Below are 22,706 nucleotides of genomic sequence, written 5' to 3' on the forward strand. Positions count from 1 at the left end.
AAAAATTCTCTAAGGAAAGACCTCCAGTTTCCATCATGGTCTCGGTTCAAGATTTGGCTCAACACTTGCAGGGACTCTCTCTGGAGGTGGCCGAGCTCCAACAACACGCGAGTAGCTGTTCTGGAGCACATTTTGTGGAGCCACAGGTACGTCTGCCTGATCTATTTTTTGGTGAACAAGATTTTTTTTCTTTTAAAAATGCTTGTTTATTGTATTTTCGTTTAAGACCCAGATCCTCTGGTGATGAATCACAGCGCATAGGGTTCATAATGTCACTTTTGCGCAAAGATCCTCAGGGATGGGCCTTTTCTCTCCAACCTAGTGATCTGTGCTTTAGATCAGTGGATAGTTTTTTTTCTGCTTTGGGTTTGTTGTACGATGATCTTGATCGTGTCTCATCTGCTGAGTCTGAATTGAGACATCTGAGGCAGGGATCAGGTAATGTAGAAAAATATTGTTCTCACTTCCGTCGGTGGTCTGCCCAGGTGGGGTGGAACGATTCAGCTTTGAAAAGTTTGTTTCTTGCAGGGCTAGGTGAAAGGGTTAAGGATTTGCTGATTGCTTATCCCACACCAGGAAACTTGCAGGAGGCAATGCAATTAGCTATACGGGTGGACAGGAGACTGAATGCAAGGGTTAATGAGAGTAAATCCTCTGCCATGTCAGCTCCGAGTCTTGAGAGGGTCTGTGCTGACAAAGGAGAGCCGATGGAGATTGGGGCGATGGCACCCCGCTCTCAGGAAAAAGACCGCAGGCTTTCCGGAGGTTTGTGCTTCTATTGCGGAAATTCTGGTCATTTCATTAAGAACTGTGTGCTTCGTATGAACAAAGAAAAAAAAATGGTCAGTCATGCACGTATAGCCTGTTTAATTATTAAGGGAGTATTCCTATCTGCTACTACCGCTGCTCAGGAAGAATTAATTGAATTTCGGGTATTTGTGGATTGTGGTTCTACTCTGTGATTGATGGGGGATTCTTGGAAAAACAAATTAAAACCTAAACCTTTGTCATCCCCTATTGCTGTGGTTTCTGTTGATGGCTCTCCCTTGAAGAGTGTTACTCACAAGGTCTGTGAATTTCCCCTCACTATTAATGGTATTCATCAAGAGAATTTGGATTTGGTAGTATTAAATAATTTGCCTTCTCCAGTAATTTTGGGGTTGCCCTGGTTAAAATTGCACAATCCTGTACTGGATTGGTCTACCAATGAAATTAAGTCCTGGAGCCCTAAATGTTATGACAAGTGTTGTAACGGACGTATTGCTGCGGTGGAAAAAGGGGAATTACCTGTACCTATTCAGGATTTTTGGAGAGTTTTTTCTGAGGAGGAGTCACAAATTTTGCCTCCCCATAGAGACTATGATTGTACCATTGAATTTGTCCCTGGAGCGACTCTTCCTAAAAGTCGTTTATTTAATCTTACTATTCCTGAGAGAAAGGCTTTGGAGGAATACATACAGACAAGCTTGGCCACCGGTCACATTAGGCCTTCCAAGTCTCCTGTGGCTGTTGGATTTTTTTTTGTAAAAAAAAAAGATGGCGGCTTATGTCCTTGTCTGGACTTTCGTGAGATTAATAAAATTACTGTACGCAATCCTTACCCACTGCCATTGATTCCTGATTTGTTTAACCAGTTAGTGGGGGCCAAGTGGTTCTCTAAAATTGATCTCCCGGGGGGCATACAATTTGTTGCGCATGAAGGAGGGTGATGAATGGAAGACTGCTTTTAACACTCCTGTGGGTCATTTTGAGAACCTGGTTATGCCTTTTGGTCTTACCAATGCTCCAGCATTTTTTCAGAATCTTAATGACATCCTTAGACCTTTGATCGGCAAAAATGTGGTTGTGTATTTGGATGACATTCTGATTTATTCGCCTGATCTGGAGTCTCATTGGCGGAGCGTACGTGAGGTTTTACAGTTATTAATGGACAATTCGCTTTTTGCTAAGCTAGAGAAATGTGAGTTCGCTGTACAGAGAATTAGTTTTTTGGGTTACATTATCTCCAGTGAAGGTTTTGAGATGGACCCGGTTAAAGTTCAAGCTGTGCAGGAATGGCCTAGGCCTATTGGTTTGAAATCGATACAGAGGTTTTTGGGTTTCGCCAATTATTACAGAAAATTCATAAAAAATTTTTCTATTATTGTCAAACCGCTGACCGATCTCACCAGGAAAGGTGCTAATGCGGTTCAGTGGACTTCTGAGGCCATTGAAGCTTTTGTGTTTCTAAAGGAGAGGTTCACCTCTGCTCCCATCCTTATGCAGCCTGATGTGACTAAGCCGTTTTTGGTTGAGGTTGATGCTTCTTCTGTGGGGGTCGGTGCGGTGTTGTATCAGGAAAGCAAGGATGGAGTACATCCCTGTGCCTTTTTTTCAAAAAAATTTCTGAGACCGAACTTAATTACGATATTGGTAATCGGGAATTGCTGGCTATTAAACTCGCATTCGAACACTGGCGTCATCTCTTGGAAGGTGCTGAATTTCCCATTCAGGTTTTCACTGATCATAAAAATCTGATCTATCTTGATGCTGCCAAGCGCTTGAATGCCCGTCAGGCTAGGTGGGCACTTTTTTTCTCGCGGTTTAATTTTTCCGTTACTTACATCCCGGGTACCAAGAATGTTAAAGCGGATGCTTTGTCTCGCAGCTTTTCTCCCATGGTCGGTGCTGAGGAGGAGGAGGAGAGCATTTTACAAGAAGGTGTTGTGATTGCTGCTTTGGACTCCGTTTTGGAGGATGAGATTCTTAAAGCTCAGGAGAATGTCCCATCTAACACTCCCCATGGGAGGTTGTTTGTGCCTAGGACTTTTAGGAGAGATTTGTTTGTTGAGTGTCATGAGTCTCGGTTGGCAGGTCATCCAGGAATTTCTGAGACCAAGAGACTTGTGGGTCGCAGTTTTTGGTGGCCTGGATGGCAGAAGGAAGTCATTAAGTGGGTGCGTCAATGTACTGTGTGTGCTAGATCTAAGTCTTCGCATGCTCCTGCTGCGGGGTTGCTTTGCCCTCTGGAGGTTCCTAGTGCACCTTGGACACATCTGGCTATGGACTTTATTACTGACCTTCCCCCCTCTGAGGGTTTCACGGTCATCTGGGTGGTCGTGGACCGTTTTAGCAAGATGTGTCACTTGGTTCCCTTCATCAAACTGCCTTGCGCTAAGACACTCGCTAAGGCCTTTGTCAAGGAAATTGTCAGACTACATGGCGTTCCTACTGACATTGTTTCTGATAGGGGACCTCAGTTCGTGGCTCGTTTTTGGCGTGCCTTTTGTGACAGGTTGGGAGTTCATTTGTCGTTTTCATCCGGATATCATCCTGAGTCTAATGGCCAGACAGAAAGAAAGAACCAGGATGTTGAGCAGTTCTTGCGTTGCTTTGTGGCAGACAATCAAGAGTTGTGGTCTGAGTTTCTGCCACTTGCTGAATTTGCTCTTAACAATCATACATCCTCTTCTGCTGGGTGTTCGCCTTTTTTTTGTTGTTCTGGGAGACATCCGTCTTTTGGGTCATTCTCCAAATTGGTATCGGCTGTGCCTGAGGAGGAGAGTTTTTCCGGTGGTTTGGAGAGAGTTTGGACGGACGTGCGTGATAATCTTCAGGAGGCTAACAAAAAATCTAAGAGGTACTTTGATAGGAAACGGCAAGAGGTTTCATTTGCTATTGGTGACATGGTTTGGTTGTCCTCTAAGAATCTGCGATTGAGGATTCCTTCTAAAAAATTGGGTCCCAAGTTTGTAGGGCCCTTTAAGGTGCTTCAGATAGTTAACCAATCTGCTGTTAGGTTGGAGGTTCCTACCTCCTGGAAGATTAATCCGGTGTTTCATGTTTCTCTGTTGAAAAGAGCTGATGTGTCGGTTGGTGACGCCTCTGCCACTGTTCCTCCGGTGGTGGAGGACGGGGAATATGAAATTTCCCGCATCCTAAATTCTAGACGGTATAGAGGGAGTTTGCAGTATCTCGTCGCTTGGAAGGGTTTCGGACCCGAGGATAACTCATGGGTGAGGGCGGATGATGTTTCTGCTTCCAGACTTGTCAGAGCGTTTCACAGGAGGTTTCCTGATAAGCCCGGGCCTAGGGGATCCGGAGGATCCTCTTAGAAGAGGGGGTACTGTTAGAACTCTCCTGTTGGTTTTTTTCTAGTTTGCTGGTCACATGACCTTTTTTGCCTATTTAATCCGGCTCCACCCTCCTGGCCTTGCTGGACTTCATTGTATTACTACTCTTGAGCTAGCTTGGTGCTCTGTTACCTTTCTCTGTTAGTTTTGCTAGGTCTTCTGACCTCTATGTTCTATGTGGTGTGTTTGTCTTTTACTGCTACAATTTCTGCTAGGAGGTGTCCAACTTTATCCCAGTCCCTAGATCTTGTAGGGATCCCTCCCTTGCATCTATAGGTCTTCGTACAGACTAGCTGAGGACTTTAGCGGGTCTGATCGCAGGATCAGGTTCCCCGTTACATAGTAGCGATCCAGTTTAGTTCTATTGTAGGGACAGATCTCCTGTCTTTCCTTAGTGCTTGTAGCAGATCTTAACAAAAAGACTCCTCAGAACTTCCGGAAGGCCTAGTTTAAGGCGAGACTGTGCTTACGATTCCTACTGGTGGGTTTGCTCGAGTGACAGTATAGATGATGAATACTACGAAACACGAAATTAGGCTGGATCCTGTGTTAGGAGTGTATAAAGACTGTGTTAGGTCACATCGAAACCGTTAAAATGGTTTATCCAGCCAGTGTGAGACAAGCCAAGGGGTCTACAGTGAATTCAGTCTCCCCACCAAGGAACAGGAGATGCCCAGGGGAGGAAATTGCGCAACTCACCTCGGTGTCCTGGGGTCCCCCAGTACCCCTGGAACTCTTGTGTGCTGATCTAGCGGTAGCAAAACAGATGCTGAGAGAAGAGTGTCATGCGTTCTCCAAAGTTGAATCTGATATAGGCTGTATCCCGTCGTTGCATTTGAAAATCAATTTGAAAAACACGATCCCAGTAACCAGAAGTTACATGTCTGTGCCAAAACCATTACATCGTGAAGTGAAACAATATTTACAAGATCTCACCAACAGGAAGAAGGATGGTACGTTGAGACTCTGTTATTACCAAGAACTAAACCGAAAGTCAGTACCTGATCGACACCCGATACCAAAGATCCAAGATATGCCGGATAGCCTATCAGGAAGCACCTGGTTCTCTGTCCTCGATCAGGGTAAGGCATACCACCACGGATTTGTCGAAGAGTCCAGTAGATCCTTATCTGCCAGCCATACTTGGATGATAATGTGATACACAGCAAAACCTTCCGGGAGCATGTTGAACACGTGAGGACCGTATTACAACGGTATCAACAACACGGAGTTAAGTTGACCCCAAAGAAGTGTGAACTGTTCAAAAGACAAGTCCGATTTCTAGGGAAAATTGTGTCAGGAGAATGATATACCATGGACCCAGCAGAAATCGCTCTGGTACTGGCCTTAAAAGACAAGCGGCCCTCTACCGTCGGGGATTTGAGGCAGATATTAGGATTCCTCTCCTACTATCGTACTTACGATCAAAACTTCTCCAGGATTGTCGCCCCACTATACCTCCTCTTGGGGGGGGGGTGACAGAGACCACAACACCCACAGAGAAAAAGAAGAACGTGGGTAGGACCGGGCTTAAAAGAAACAACGCCATTTCGTCCCAACAGCCCATTCTCTGGACAACCAGGAAGAACTAGTAGACTACCTGGTAAAACCATCCATCTTGGGATATCCTGATTTCAATTTACCATTTGCTCTTCATTGTGACGCTTCTCAAGTTGGACTGGGAGCTGCCCTGTATCAGCATCAAGATGGAAAAAGGAGAGTCATCGGTTACGGTTCTAGAACGTTGACACACGCCGAGAATAATTACCATCTACATTCTAGAAAATTGGAGTTCCGGGCATTGAAATGGGCTGTGAACGATTTAGAGATTATCTCTACTACAGCAAAGAGTTTGAGGTATACACTGACAGCAACCCTTTGACCTATGTCCTTACTACAGCCAAACTGAATGCAACGGGTCAGAGATGGGTCGCTGAACTAGCTGACTTCAATTTCAGCATCAAGTACAGGCGAGGAAAATGCAATGTGGATGCTGATGGATTGTCAAGAATGCCACTAGAGCCTGAGAAGCTGATGCAAGAATGCTTGGAGGAAGTCAATCTGGAAGCAATTGAGAGCACTACCCAAGCAGTACAAGCTTATCAGGAGGAAGACTCACCATTGTGGTGTCCGTTGATGGTGGAAACCAGCATAAAAGCGAGAGAACAAGAGCTTCCTCGGTCTATTCAACAACTACCAAAAGAGAAAATCCGTAGAGCACAATGGAAAGATCAGATAATTGGTAGAATACTACTTTATGTGGACCAAAATCAGTTTCCAAGTAAAAGGGAGAGAGACAATGAGTCACCAGCAGTATCTGTTTTGATTAAAGAATGGACGAAGCTCTACCTCAGTGAAGAAGGTATCCTGTATCGTAAAGGAGAACAAAACGGGCAGTTGGTACTACCCAGAGTATTCCATAGGTTGGTCTTCAAAGAACTCCGTGAAAACATGGGACACCTGGTAGTAGAAAGGACAACAAATTTGATCTGTGAACGTTTCTTCTGGCCATACATGCAGAGAGATATTGAGAGGTACGTGACCAGGGAGTGTGGGTGTCTGAAAGATAAACGTCCCAACACATCAACCCAGGCACCTATGGGCAACATCCAAACTACGTATCCTTGGTGGTGATGGACCATTTCACTCGATTTGCTCAAGCATATGCCACCACCAATAAATCGGGTCGAACAGCGGCATAGAAGATCTTCAATGATTTTGCTTTGAGATTTGGGTTCCCTACGAGGTTAGACCACGACCAAGAAAGAGAATTTGAGAACCAGCAGTACTGTAGAATTCAGAGATACCACACAACGCCTTATCACCCAGAGGGTAATTGACAAGTGGAACGTTTTAACAGGACATTATTGTCAATGTTGCGCACTTTAACAGCTGATAAGAAGAAAGACTGGAAGAGTTCTCTGTCAAAAGTGGTACATGCCTATAACTGTACAAAGAGCGATGCAACGGGTTACTCACCCTTTTTCCTATTGTATGGACGAACGCCAAGACTGCCAATCGACATGTCCGATAGTCCGGTGTCAGAGACTTACAGAACGTATCTGGAGTACGTTCGGAAATAGAAGGAACGGATGGCAGAGGCATACAACATAGCGTCCAAAGTGGTTACGCAAGGACAGAGCAAGAGTAAGGAGTACTATGATCGAAAATATTATGGAGCAGAATTGGCACCGGGAAGCCGGGTGCTAGTCAAGAATCTACATGAGAAAGGCGGTCCACGAAAACTTTGTTCGTACTGGGAAGACTAGGTGTATGTGGTCATAAGGAGGAAAACTGATGACAGCCCAGTGTATGAAATTCGATTGGAAACGGGAGACAAGAAAACCAGAATAGTCCATCGGAATTTACTACTACCCTGTGATTATCTCCCACCACAACAAGACTTCCCAGAAGTAGACCGACATCGTCCGAGATTGAGTAAGGGACCATCACAGACTGAAGCTCCAGAGGTGGATAGCGACCTTGAAAGTGCCGATGGAGACGAACACACCGTTGTATTTCTCAGACCGGCAAGGAGAGGGGTGTACCATCCTCAGGAGAGTGAACTAAGTCATGAGCCTCCAGAGTTCGTACCAAAGAGTACAGATGAAGTCCAATTCAGATCTGATGATCGAACACCGGCCCCTGAAGAGACCGATCGACACTCAGGAGGAGCGGAATTACCAGACCGTGCGGAAACGAGTGACTCAGGAGAAGTACAGGAACTTACAGAGGAAGCTCTAAGAGCATCTGAGGAAGCACAGGAAATGAGTGCGGCGGAAGAAACTTTTGTGACCGAAGAACCTGTGGTCTCTGAGGAACAACCCACCAGGAGGCTGTCGACTCGAGAAGCGAGGAGGCCCTTGATGCTGACACTTGGTGAACAGAGTCAAATGCCAAGGACTGTCGACTGGAAACAGGTATCTCTGCCTGCGGACCAGGTAAGCCCACTTGAGTGGTATTCACCACCGAGAGGCAGTATGGAAGATGTTGCCTACTGGAAAGACTTGTTTTCATTCTTTGATTTTCCTTAAAAGACTTTGTAGAAACAAAGAACTGTTAAAGCACAGAGAGAGAATGCTGGTTGAAGACGTAATTGTGTTAATTGTTTATTTCTTACAGACATCCTACAAGAAAAAGGTTGTAAGATTAGGTTGTTATCAATGTTTCTGAACGTTATACCAATTTCACAATGCCAATTTGTATGTAAAGTTATCCAACTTTCACCACTGTCTCAGAATTGGTTAGATTAACCAATTAAGACGAATGTCGAGGACGACATTCAAAAAGGAGGGAAGAGTGTGACATGCAGAAGTAGTGCTGTTGCTTTAAAAGCATTCAGCAACTATCAGAAGTAACACAAGCACAGGAAACAGGAAGTGTTGTGCTCCAGAAGCATCCAGCAACTAGAGGGGTTAACACAGTCACAGGAGAAGGGGAGTGTTTTAGCAGAGCCCCAGGGGGATTGTGGGGAAGCTGTTTATTGTTCTGGCTGGAGCCGAAGAGAAAGGTGGCTTATGATCTGTATCTCACAGAAGTCAAGGGAACAGAATTCAGGTCAGGAAGGAAGCTAAACAAAGGTCAGTTAGACTACCTGAGCTAACAGTGTGGAGTAATATCGCCCAGGAAGATAAGGACTGGAAGGAAGCCATAGAGATCATCGCCCTCATCACACCCCCCCCCCCTTCATCTCCATGCAGGATAAAGAATGCTATGTACTATTGAGTCCTTTTGAAGGAAAAGCCTGTGGTTGTGTACTCATTAAAACTGTGCTGTACTGTGCTGTGGAGCCTGTTGCTCAAAGAGACATTTGCATTGCACTGGCCTTGCCTCATTAAATGTTACTGTTCTACCGTTTATGAAGACTCTTGTCAGATGTATTTGGTCAGCAACTGAATCTATCATGTGTCTGAGAGAAGCTGCAGCCTATGGTCGCCCCGGATAACGGTTCTCCCAGGTTTCTAACGAATTCATGTAACCGGTCTCACCCCTATCTGAACTTAGGCGGCCCTGGAGCCTAAGGAGCCCAAAAAGTCCCTTTCGTCTATATGAAAAGACAATTATTATGAAAGACTTGCAATAATTGGGGCCCAAGATCTTCAAGTTACATCACTGAGGAGAGGTCATGCTAATGGATGGTGATGCCTGGTACTGGTCTATATGGCCTAGAAGTATGGCCACCTCTCTTAGTGGCCAATTCGACTGTCTTGCTCAATAGGACAGATGTTGCTTCGTTGGGCAATCCTCCTCCTCCTCCACTCCGTTGTGGTCAAGATGACCAATAACAATGGTGGGACTTTTGTTAGTGCTGCGATAAGAAGAAGCAGATGACTCTTTGACCCACTTTTTTTTTCAATGTTTTTCTTTATATAGGTACTTTTAAGATATATAAAAAAAAAAAAATCAAGTCCAGCTCACCTGCATGCAAGTAGTGACGGTTTGGAGGAGAGGAAATGTCTGTGCTTCAGGCGTGGATAAATGCAAAAGAGAAAAGATCCAGCTCCATAGAAATCACAAAACTTGAACTCTATTGGTGTGAATAAAGTACAATCCAGCCGGTGAGTTAAAATGCTGTGATCATGGATAAAGATAAAATCAATGCGTTTCAAGTAGTGAAACCCTTAATCATGATCACTGCCTGAAATGCGTACATTTTATCTTTATGACCATGGCATTTTAATTCAACAGCTGGATTGTACTCTATTCACACCACTAAAGTTCAAGTTTTGCGATTTCCGTGTAGCTGGATCTTTTCTCTTATACTGTTAAAATATATTCATTTTGGGACTGGAGTGGATTTTTCTTTGGGATATACACCATATCATATTGTAAAAACAGAGGGCTGTTCATGTAATACAAGGACATGCTGAGTTCTCCAAAGTAAGAAACACTTGGTATAGAAAAAAAATTACATCTATAACTGACTTAAGCAAGTTCTGCAAAACTTAAAGGACAAGCCATCCCTTAAAGGGGATGTCCAGGATGAAAAAAAATATATCTGCTTTCTTTCAGAGACAGTGCCACCATTTACTATGGATTGTCTTGGGGATTGCATCCAGGGCTCTGGAGTCAGTAAGCCAAACCTCCGAATCCTCAATTTCTACGACTCCGACTCCCTCATACATGGCTCATGTTTAAGTGATAAATTTACTGTAGCACAGATTCATCTCAGCTAAAAGTCTAGACCCTTAGATCAGGAATAGGATAGACATTTATAGGACATTTCATAACTTTCCCAAATTCTTATGCAAAAATATTCCCCACCAATTGCATTGAACTGTTGTACCCAATGTATTATATATCTTAGGAGTCGGTCCATTTTGTACCGACTCTGACTCCACCAAAATGGGCTCCGACTCTGACTGCACAGCCCTGGTTGCATCTCAGTTCCATTCATTAAAGGTGTGATCACTGCACTTGAAAGAAATCATAGGGGACATGTAATCAATGTGATCATCTGAAGCTCTCAGCAGTGAGGCCTCAGTCTTTGGGCCTATCATCCCTTGAGCACTGCAGGGCCCTGTAGGGATTTGCAAGGCGAGTCGACGATGTGCGGGGGATCCAATATACAGTAGGGTTCACATCCGCTGTCAGGCAGGGACTTTGATAGGGCCAGATCTAGGTCCCGAGAATTTCATAACCATATACTATTCTGTCTATACCTGAGAATTGGTGAATACATAAAGTGACACCACAATCTAGCCTTTTATCATACAGGCAGACGCTTTATATAGGGTTTACTATGGACCAATAGGTTAAACCTACGTTGGACAGTGGCGCCGATCTCGTGCATTAACTAGGTGGCGCCGACCCCCGCAGTCAGGCAAGGGAAAATAGGACCTTGACAGGGAGCTTTCATGTGAAACTCGACAGTCTATTCTTGTTCTTAGAAATGAAGGCTATTCCATGCGAGAAACTGAAGATTTCCTACAACGGTGTGTACTACTCCCTTCAGAGGAGAGCACAAACAGGCTCTAACCAGAGTAGAAAGAGAAGTGGGAGGCCCCGCTGCACAACTAAGCAACAAGACAAGTACATTAGAGTCTCTAGTTTGAGAAATCGACGCCTCACAGCTCCTCAACTGGCAGCTTCATTAAATAGTACACGCAAAACGCCAGTGTCAACGTGTACAGTGAAGAGGCGACTCCGGGATGCTGGCCTTCAAAGTGGCAAAGAAAAAGCCATATCTGACACTGGCTAATAAAAGGAAAAGATTAATATGGGCAAAAGAACACAGACATTGGACAGAGGGCGATTGGAAAAAGTTTTATGGACAGACGAATCAAAGTTTGAGGTGTTTGGATCACACAGAAGAACATTTGTGAGACGCAGAACAACTGAAAAGATGTTTATGAATGAACTATTTAGGAAGGAAGCAGGCAGCTGGTATTCTATCTGTAATGGAGTGGCCAGCGCAGTCACCAGATCTCAACCCCATTGAGCTGTTGTGGGAGCAGCTTGACCATATGGTGAGCAAAAAGTGCCCATCAAGCCAATCCAACTTGTGGGAGGGGCTTCAGGAAGCATGAGAAGAAATTTATCAAGATTACCTCTGCAAATTAATAGCTAGAAAGTCCGGGTGACCCCAAACTTTTGAACAGTAGTGTGTACAACATATATATATATATATATATATATATATATATATATATATATATATATATATATATATATATATATATATATATATATATATATATATATATTACACACACACACACACACACACACACACACACAGTACAGACCAAAAGTTTGGACACACCTTATCATTTCAATATGTTTCTGTATTTTCATGACTATGAAAAATGTACATTCACACTGAAGGCATCAAAACTATGAATTAACACATGTGGAATTATATACTTAACAAAAAAGTGTGAAACAACTGAAAATATGTCTTATATTCTAGGTTCTTCAAAGTAGCCACCTTTTGCTTTGATGACTGCTTTGCACACTCTTGGCATTCTCTTGATGAGCTTGAAGTGGTAGTCACCGGAAATGGTCTTCCAACAATCTTGAAGGAGTTCCCAGAGATGCTTAGCACTTGTTGGCCCTTTTGCCTTCACTCTGCGGTCCAGCTCACCCCAAACCATCTCGATTGGGTTCAGCTCTGGTGACTGTGGAGGCCAGGTCATCTGGCGTAGCACCCCATCACTCTCCGTCTTGGTAAAATAGCCCTTACACAGCTTGGAGGCGTGTTTGGGGTCATTGTCCTGTTGAAAAATAAATGATGGTCCAACTAAACGCAAACCGGATGGAATAGCATGCCGCTGCAAGATGCTGTGGTAGCCATGCTGGTTCAGTATGCCTTCAATTTTGAATAAATCCCCAACAGTGTCACCAGCAAAGCACCCCCACACCATCACTCCTCCTCCTCCATGCTTCACGGTGGGAACCAGGCATGTAGAGTCCATCCGTTCACCTTTTCTGCGTCGCACAAAGACACGGTGGTTGGAACCAAAGATCTCAAATTTGGACTCATCAGACCAAAGCACAGATTTCCACTGGTCTAATGTCCATTCCTTGTGTTCTTTAGCTCTTCTGCTTGTTGCCTGTCCTTAGCAGTGGTTTCCTAGCAGCTATTTTACCATGAAGGCCTGCTGCACAAAGTCTCCTCTTAACAGTTGTTGAAGAGATGTGTCTGCTGCTAGAACTCTGTGTAGCATTGACCTGGTGTCTAATCTGAGCTGTTGTTAACCTGCGATTTCTGAGGCTGGTGACTCGGATAAACTTATCCTCAGAAGCAGAGGTGACTCTTGGTCTTCCTTTTCTGGGGCGGTCCTCATGTGAGCCAGTTTCTTTGTAGCGCTTGATGGTTTTTGCAACTGCACTTGGGGACACTTTCAAAGTTTTCCCAATTTTTCGGACTGACTGACCTTAATTTCTTAAAGTAATGATGGCCACTCGTTTTTCTTTACTTAGCTGCTTTTTTCTTGCCATAATACAAATTCTAACAGTCTATTCAGTAGGACTATCAGCTATGTATCCACCAGACTTCTGCACAACACAACTGATGGCCCCAACCCGATTTATAAGGCAAGAAATCCCACTTATTAAACCTGACAGGGCACACCTGTGAACTGAAGACCATTTCCAGTGACTACCTCTTGAAGCTCATCAAGAGAAAGCCAAGAGTGTGCAAAGCAGCCATCAAAGCAAAAGGTGGCTACTTTGAAGAACCTAGAATATAAGACATATTTTCAGTTGTTTCACTCTTTTTTGTTAAGTATATAATTCCACATGTGTTAATTCATAGTTTTGATTCCTTCAGTGTGAATGTACAATTTTCATAGTCATGAAAATACAGAAAAATCTTTAAATGAGAAGGTGTGTCCTAACTTTTGGTCTGTACTGTACACACACACATATATTTTACATAGACAGTGTATCCGAATGGTTGGGGGATGCTATCAAGTTCTTTTTTGCACCTAGTTTCTACTATATCAAGTTTTTTTGTTGGTTGCCTGTTTGCCAGTGTGACCCCCGGTACTGGGAATACCTGTCAACTATGACTCCATGCGGTATAAAGACACAGTCCAGATCCTCGTGGTAATGGTTGGGGAGGGTGAACACATCTAAGTTATATCCTGTCCAGTTGTCAGAAATCTGCAAAATCAAAATATTAGTCATCAGTACATTTTGTAATGGGAAAATGACATGAGAGCTGCACATTTCATAAACTGTCTTATAACAATAACAAATCGATGTTTAGCTGTAAAATTAATGAATACTCATTGATTAAAAAAAACATTTCTAAAGTCAGTAACTATAGGCGATACTCAGTGGCGTATTGCCAACGGCAGAACTCCACGCGGCTGCTATGGGGCTCGTGAGCCAAGGGGGCGCATTATACTATCTGGAGGCCTATGGGGAGCGCATTATACTATCTGGAGGCCTATGGGGAGCGCATTATACTATCTGGAGGCCTATGGGGAGCGTATTATACTATATGGAGGACTATGGGGAGCGCATTATACTAAAGGTGCATCTCGCTAAATTAGAATATCATCAAAAAGTTAATTTATTTCAGTCCTTCAATACAAAAAGTGAAACTCATATTATATAGAGTCATTACAAACAGAGTGATCTATTTCAAGTGTTTATTTCTGTTAATGTTGATGATTATGGCTTACAGTCAATGAAAACACAAAAGTCATTATCTCAGTAAATTAGAATACTTTATAACAACAGCTTGAAAAAAATTTTTTTAAATCCAAAATGTTGGCCTACTGAAATGTATGTTCAGTAAATGCACTCAATACTTGGTCGGGGCTCCTTTTGCATCAATGTGGTGTGGCATGGAGGCGATCAGCCTATGGCACTGCTGAGGTGTTATGGAAGCCCAGGTTGCTTTGATAGCAGCCTTCAGCTCGTCTGCATTGTTGGGTCTGGTGTCTCTCATCTTCCTCTTGATAATACCCCATAGATTCTCTATAATAGATTCTCTATGGGGTTAAGCTCAGGCGAGTTTGCTGCCAATCAAGCACAGTGATACTGTTGTGTGTAAACCAGGTATTGGTACTTTTGGCAGTGAGGACAGGGGCCAAGTCCTGCTGGAGAATGACATTTCCATCTCCAAAAAGCTTGTTGGCAGAGGGAAGCACGAAGTGCTCTAAAATGTCCTGGTAGACGGCTGCACTGACTTTGATCTTGATAAAATACAGTGGACCTACACCAGCAGATGACATGGCTCCCCAAACCATCACTGACTGTGGAAACTTCACACTAGACCTCCAGCAGCTTGGATTGTGGCCTCTCCACTCTTCCTCCAGACTCTGGGACCTTGATTTCCAAATGAAAATTCGAACTCTGGGACCTTGTGGAGTTTGTCAATGACTGCCTTCTGGACATCTGTCAAGTCAGCAGTTTTCCGCATGATTGTGGAGCCTACTGAAACAGACTAAGGGACCTTTTTGAACGCTTATTCTCTATGGAAAACTATGGGGTGCATTGTACTAGGTCTTCCATTTCTTTGTTCCTAGAATGTAACAAAGAACTGGAACTCAAAAAACACAGGTGTGAACAGAGCTTTAGTTTATAAGTGACCGTCTCTGAAAACTCTGCATAATCTGTAATTTTATAAATATTAATTAAAAATGGCAACATGCAAGAAACAAATCTTTTACAAAACGGACAATAACAACTTAAGGACAGGACGATTTTTAATTTTTCTTCTTGCTTTTTTTTTTCTTTGCTTTTTTGTTAAGAAGTGCTGGTCAGTTTCTTTTTGTTTAGTAGCAAAATACTGGATTTTGTGATGGCCTCCATAGTTGGCCAAGTGCTTCTTCTATTAGTCAGCACTCGTACAAGAAAAACCTATCTGTGTTATGAGTGTTGTCAGTATGCACAAATTACATGTCAGACATCAGAGGGTCAAATCAAAATCGGCAATACAAGTCAATGGGTCCTTAAAAATAAATAAGACCGCACTTGGATGTAATCCGGGAGTGGTCCGGTTTTCACAAATTGTCAGAAAGAAGAAGGAGAATTTCTTTTTGGGGCACATACAAGAAAAACTGAAATTTGGACCAAACTCTGATAAAACTCTGACCAAAATCACTTATGAAACTCAGCCAGTTATTTCCTTGTAAAACGTCCAAGTTTTAACAGCTTGTCATCAGAGTTTGGACCAACTTTTATCAGTTTTTCTCAGCTGGTAAAAAATAAAGTTTTTCCAGCTTCCCGTATCAAACAGTCCATGGATGGCATCCAAGCTTTTTTCACGGATCCATAGACTTGCATTGGCAACACTTAGATCAATATGACAAGTCTCCGTGCTTCTGTACGAACCACATAGTACGAGGAAAACAACGGACATGTAAACTGCTCCACAGAATATCATAGGTATGAGCGTTATCCGTGAAAAATATGGATAGAACTAGTGCGAGAAAAACTGATGTCTGAATGAGCCCGAAGGCTGAATTCATCCATGTGTCATGGACTGACTAGGGATCGCGATGCACGGACTGTCCACAGGTCCCATACCTGACAGCCTCATGCAGTATTTGCCTATATCAGTTCAGGTTAGGAGACCCTCCACTGGTCTGAACATCATGGCCTGTGACGCACTGATGTGTAAATGAGGCCTTAGGCCATTAATTAGTGCTGGATCCTACCTAGGAGAGGGGAGGCATGTGTGATAGAAAAGGTTGGGATCCCATCAATCACCTTGATGTGGCTGGTGGGCACACAGAAAATGACCAATTTGTGCAGTAAGAACCTCAATTTTACAAGTATATTGTATATGGTGATAATGCCGATTAAAATGACTAAAGTCAATCCTTGCATATATCTCAGCGCACACAGATTGCCCCTGCTCTCTTTTGATTGTTTGTGTATATCCATTATATACAACAATCTTTATCGCCATATAGAACATACTTGCAAAATTGAGGCTCTTACTGCCAAAATTGGTCAATTCCTATGTGCCCACCAGCCACGACCTTCTTTTTACATGTATTTTTATTGCATTTTGCTAGTCTCTTGTTGGTGTGTCATGTTTTAAATAAAGCCGCTTTGTTTTTGATATTTCCTGGTATTTTGCCTTGACAAAACTTTGATACAGCCATGTGTGGATCACATGCGCATGTTATGCATTTCCGCCATGGAAGCTCACTATAGGCACATGTGCATTGTTTACCTGCAGATTTTACACATGTAATACAAGTCTATGGGGAAAATCCGCACATACCACCCAGTGCACCCCAACATAGGAGAAATTGACATGTTGCTGATGTGAAACTCGCACCGCAGGAGAATTTCTATAAATCCCATCCACTTTAAAGGATCTGAAAGATGCTGTGTTTTTGACTCAGCATCCTCAAAAGCGCACCAAAAACTCATCGTGTGAACTAAACCTTACAGTGTATTTTGAAATTGATGAGCTACGAAATCAGAGCTTCGTAGGTTGGATTTCATTGCAGTCCTAACATGACAGACATGGAGATCGCCAGCAGGCTCATGGCTACCTAGGAAACCTATTGGCACCCCATGATGGCCAATGGTCTTCAGAAGCGACAGCTATCAACATAATGGCACTTTTAAATTGCACGGTAGCATTTAAGGGGTTAAATTGTTGCGACTAGAGTGAGCCCCAATTGCATCAGTTACTCTTGGGTGTCGGCTGTGTAAGAACCAACGCCAGTGCTGCGTGGATCAGGCTCAGCTCCTGAGCTCGCTCCATATAATGCTGGCCATTGCTCAGTGGATAATGGGGTCTACCTTTTTTTTTGCTTTGTGTTTATTTTTTTTAATAAAACAAATGCGCTCCATGCTGCAAAACCGAAACCAGACAGGCCAGATGACAGTCAACGGGGCCCTCAGCCTTCAGTTTGCATCGATCAGTTTTTCATACGAATTAGGTTTCTCTGTTCTCAAAATGGAACTGAAAATGCAGGTGTGAACGGAGCCTTACTCCAATCCAACAAAAGACAGACGTGTGGGTTTACTTACCACCAGTCCATGACCTGGGGTGTGAGAAATCTGGGAGAAGTTGTCATCCATTTATGCCAGAGCCGGACGTCTTGCGAGCGCTGCAGGAGGAGGGAACACAACGTGTATGATATTCTTTGTAGCAGGTAATTTTTGGCAGGTTTGTACAAAGAGCAAACAATATAACCTGTATATTCCAAGATCTCATGTTTGCTTTCCTTTAAAACTGTTGGGACAAGCAAATTGGCTTTACATAGAAATCTATTGTTACGGGTCTGCTCCATGCAGAAGAGGATATAGTGTATACTGTTTGCACCTCTATAGGAATCCGAAGCCACAGAAATAAAGAACAGCACAAAAAAATGCTCTGTGAGAACAAAATGTCTGGTGCTTTGCTACAATGTATCAGTCTCAAGTCCACTGCTAAGACTGGATACAATTGTATCTAGAGCAGGGGGAGGGGTTTGGAGTCTTCTCTTAGTCTTTAGAATGGAATTGAAACTTTAGAAAGTTACAGAAGTTTCCCTGTATAGAGTGATCAAGGTTTACTCAGACAAGCCTGGAACCTCCAAGGGGCATAATTTTTCAATTTTTCGGTCATTTCTTGAGCAATTTCAGACTTTTTTTGGAATGTTTTCCAATGGTTTTGAGGTAGACTTTTTTTTTTTAACCCACTCCAGAGAATGAAGTAATTGTTAGCAGTTATGAAAGAAAAAAAAAAACTACGGTAAACTGCTCTAAAAAATGTCCTCTTGTTTTATTGAGCCTTCTCATAGACTTATATTTTAAAGTATAGATTGTCTTATGAGTGAAAAACGCCAAAAGAATGGTCTGGACACTTATTTTTTATCAATTGGCATGTTTAGAATCCTGTAGTGCTTAAAAGACGTTTAAAGGCCTGAACATATGAGCAGCAAGTCACTTTAAGGCCATGTTCACATGCTCAGTATTTATTTACATCAGTATTTGTAAACCAAACCCAGGAGAGGAACAATCAGAGGAAAAGTATAATAGAAACACATCACCACTTCTGTATTTATCACCCACTCCTGGTTTTGGCTTGCAGATACTGAGGTAATATACTGACCAAATATTGAACGTGGCCTAAAACTAAGTTCCCACGATGAGTTTTTGGTGAGTTTTTTTATGCTTCGTATTTTTGAAAAAACACAAGTAACCTATTTTACTTAATGGAGCAGAAAATCTGCAACATCAAAAACTCACCAAAACCTCATAGTGTAACGTAGCCTATTCCCAACATAGAATTACTTATGTTCATTCTATTGAACGGTTTTCAATAAGTTTTTCACAAGTTTTACGTGGCGGAATCCATCTGAAAAAGTCGTCATATACACAGTCTCAGGTTACGGGCAGACAGAGATTTTCACGGAGTTTTTGATAGGAAACTGGCTTCGTGCACACAATGACTTTGTCAGATGCATTCCACCCCCAAACCCACCTGAAAAAGTGTGCGAAACCGCCTAAAAAAACTGACATAATGTACAAGAATGTCAAAATGACATTGCTGTGTACCTGTTCAGTCCCCTTTTTTTTTTTTCTTTAACCGTTTCAGGGTTCTGAAATCCTGGAGTGGTAAAAGTAGTAACATGTTCATTCTTCTCTTAAGAAAAGATATAAGGAATCGCTGCCGGCGGCGGAACCAGCACAAAAACATCAGCAGAGCCGCTCAGGAAAAAAGCCACTGGCAAAGCAGTTTTGTGGCTCTATAGTCAGATTAAAGATGTCGTGTGCACTTAGCCCCTGAGCGGAAACTCTCCAAATCCTCCTCCAAATCTCAAAACCTTGGAAGTTTTGTTAAATGTCTGCACCGGAAACTCTGCAAGAAGACTAAGTGTGCACATAACTTTATAAAAGACACATGGCAAGTGGGGGACCCATTATTATTTTTTTGCATTAGGCCCTGGAGCTTCAAGTATGGCCTCATGCATAAGTCCATTTCTCACATATTCTTTATTTCTGTGTTTTTTACAGACACATGTACCTGTGATGGGTTTATTTTATTTGTCCTTGGTTTGTTGCAAGAAAAAAAATCAACATAAAATCACATTAATAAATGCAGAAAATTTGCCCAGGTTTTTAAAACACACAAACACTGCGGACTTCAATTTAGAAATCTGTATGTGAAATCCTCAAATATGCAGCGTTCGCATTTATATTTTGGAGAGGATCTTCATCATAATCCTCCTCAAAAACTGCTTCAATGACTCTTGGAAAACTCTTCCAATTCATTTCTATGGAAAATCCACTTTGCTGTTCGTAGCAGGATTTTTCTTCCCCTAAACAAGTTTTAAAAAAAAACACTTCGAGGGAGAAAAAAAAAAATGTTCATGTCACTTCTTTGGCAATGAAAAGCCTGCAAAGAATGTTTGTAGAAATAAACCTATTCAGGAAAAGAAAACTAGTCAAAAAACTCCCCAAAAAACAGGAGTTTCCTGAAGCGGTTTCCGCCTGGAAAAACTCAGTGTGAACATAGCCTAAGGGATAGAATATCATCATCTCGCTCTTAAGGAGCATGCAGTCTGTGTGCTTTAGGTATTAGTGATGAGCGAGTATGTTTTGTTAAAGGGGTATTCCCATCTCCAAGATCCTATCCCAATATGTAGTACGTGTAATAATAGAAATATTAGCAAATATCTTCAATTAGAAATGTAGTATAGTATTTTTGGATTAGCTATGTCTCTTTACTCATGTGCAGAGCATTGCAGGACCTTAGGTATCCATGGTTACGACCACTAGCAACTAGCTAACTGTGACTTTATCAGTGGACGTAACCATGGATACCTAAGGTCCTGCGATGCCTGCACATGAGGAAAGAGACATAGCGAATTAGAAAAAATATACTACATTTCTAATTGGAGATATTTGCTAATATTACTATTATTACACCTACTACATATTGAGATAGGATCTTGGAGATGGGAATACCCCTTTAACCCTTTCGCCGAGTATGCTCAGGCGAGCACAGAGTATTTACAGCTGCTCGGTGACATGTTTGAATCACTCCCGTGTGCATGATTTGAGACGGTTTGACAGCTTTAATACATGGGAGGAATGTGTAAGAAATAGACATTCCTCACATGTAATAAAGCTGTCAAACAGTCGCAAATCATGCACACGGGAGCGATTCAACCATATCACCGAGCAGCTGTAAATACTCAGAGCTCGGCCCGAGCATACTCGGCGAAAGGGTTAACAAAACATACTCACTCATCACTAATACGGACTATACAAGGACCAATGCAAGTCAATGTGGTCGTTCACATGAACATTTTTACCAGCGGACCAATGGCCTACATGTAAAAAATAAATAAAAATCATAGCATGCGCTACTTTGATCCATATTTTGGGTCAGATTTACCCATTATAAGTCAATGGTGCGCAAAATAATGGATCTCATACATATGGCATCCATTTTTTACGGATCCACTGCAATTATTACCATAGCAAACTGTGTTTGACCTTTTATTTATTCAATTATTGATGTAAAAGCCGGCTGCCAGACGGATGTAGAAAACGGAACAAATAGCATATGGATAACAATATGGATGAAAAATCATGTTTTTTCAGGACATTTTATGCGTACGCTCGTCTTAACCGGGCCTAATGTATGTGCAATAATCCACATAGAATCGCCATGAAGCAGCAGTCTAAGGGCTCATTCGCGCCTGTGCATCTGTAATTCATCTGTACTTTTATACATTATGTATATTTTTCTACAATTTGTTCCATTTTTGTGTCTGTATTTTATCCTTTTATTTTCACTGTTGGGTTAAGTTGTCAATTTTTTTTTTTTTTTTTTTAATAAATGAATTCACTTTTTATTGCGGTTTAAGGAAAAAGCTGCAAAAATGGAAATTATAGAAGACATAATATGCATATAAAAAGAAGAGAATGCATTTTTCAATTAACCCCATAGACTTCTATGGGCTAAAACTACATTTATGAGAACATGCCACAGTTCTGTGCCGCAGAGTAAAAGTGTGAACGAGTCCCTATGCAGAAAGACATCTCTTATTATGAACTTTTAATCTATTTTACTCTCTTATACAGCACCATCATATTCCACAGCACTTTACAGACATCATCACTGTCCCCATTGAGGCTCACAATCTACATTCCCTATCACTAGGTCTTTGGAGTGTGGGAGGAAACCGGAGAACCCGGGGGAAACCCACACAAACATGAGGAGAACATACAAACTCCTTGCAGATGTTGTCCTTGGTGGGATTTGAACCCAGGACCACAGCATTGCAAATCAACAGAGCTAATCACTGAGGCACCGTGCTGCCCAACCCATAGTAACACTAATACAGTATATTGCATTAATAATGCAGCAGTATTTTGCATGCACTCACATGTAATCCACATCCATAATTTATCATTACTCCATTCCCTTTACTTCCTATGGCTTTCAGTAATCCTACAGAGATTCCACTCATAAATCACAGCCATACAGACCCATGTGCGCTCTCTGATAGTATCACAACTGCTCACAACTCCAAAAACCAAGGAAACTTCACTATTCTATCTGTAGAATCCCCCATCTAACTGCGGCATTTAAAGACCCCCCTCCAACAATGTGCAGACCCCAAAACCCCAGCTCACCTTAACTTCCCTTCCTGTCTGTGGAGGGGAAAAAAAAAAAAAGGAAGAAGGGGCTATGGGGGAGGTGAAGATCAGAGCTGGGGAAGGAGGGCTCAGCTCAAAGACACAGCTTGTTTCCCTACAATTTGCTGGCAATCTGAGACTCAAGTGATAACCCTTTCCTTCCCAGACAGGCATGCAGACCACATGGCTTACGTAACATGAGCCATGTGAAATGTGGGGAGAAAGAGACTACAAAGCGTGAATAATATTTGGTCGAGAAGTTTTGGAAAAAAGGACTTCACGTGAAAAAGGGGAAAAATCTAAAATAGTGACTATGGGGATAACTTTACTATTGTCGGCCATAAATGGTGCAATTAGTGGTGTAACTTGTATCTCAGGGGCCAAAATGCAAAAGCTCCAACGGGGCCTTCAATTATTGCAAGTCTTTAAGGCAGGGGTCTCAAACTCGGCTGGGTATATGGGCCGCACATGGAAAAAATTTGAATTTGGGGGGCCGCATTCTTTGTTCAATGTGACATTTTTAGTGATACC

The 22,706-nt window shown here is 42.4% G+C and overlaps 1 protein-coding gene across 1 annotated transcript in view; it reads right to left on the reverse strand.

Moving 5' to 3' along the window:
- PRTFDC1 (phosphoribosyl transferase domain containing 1) overlaps positions 1-22,315 on the reverse strand; it is a 77,974-nt gene extending 55,659 nt beyond the window's left edge. The window contains exons 1-3 of the mRNA XM_073677526.1: positions 22,173-22,315; positions 17,568-17,647; positions 13,615-13,721 (exon numbers count right to left, since the gene is read on the reverse strand). Coding sequence (XP_073533627.1) covers positions 13,615-13,721; positions 17,568-17,618 — 158 coding nt within the window. The 5' untranslated portion in view covers positions 17,619-17,647; positions 22,173-22,315. The remainder of the gene's footprint in view (positions 1-13,614; positions 13,722-17,567; positions 17,648-22,172) is intronic.
- Between the last annotated feature and the right edge of the window lie 391 nt (positions 22,316-22,706).

The sequence above is a fragment of the Phyllobates terribilis genome, unplaced genomic scaffold (assembly GCF_046119375.1).
Source record: "Phyllobates terribilis strain yellow unplaced genomic scaffold, ASM4611937v1 Scaffold_4__5_contigs__length_816908805, whole genome shotgun sequence".
NCBI classification, from domain to species: domain Eukaryota; kingdom Metazoa; phylum Chordata; class Amphibia; order Anura; family Dendrobatidae; genus Phyllobates; species Phyllobates terribilis.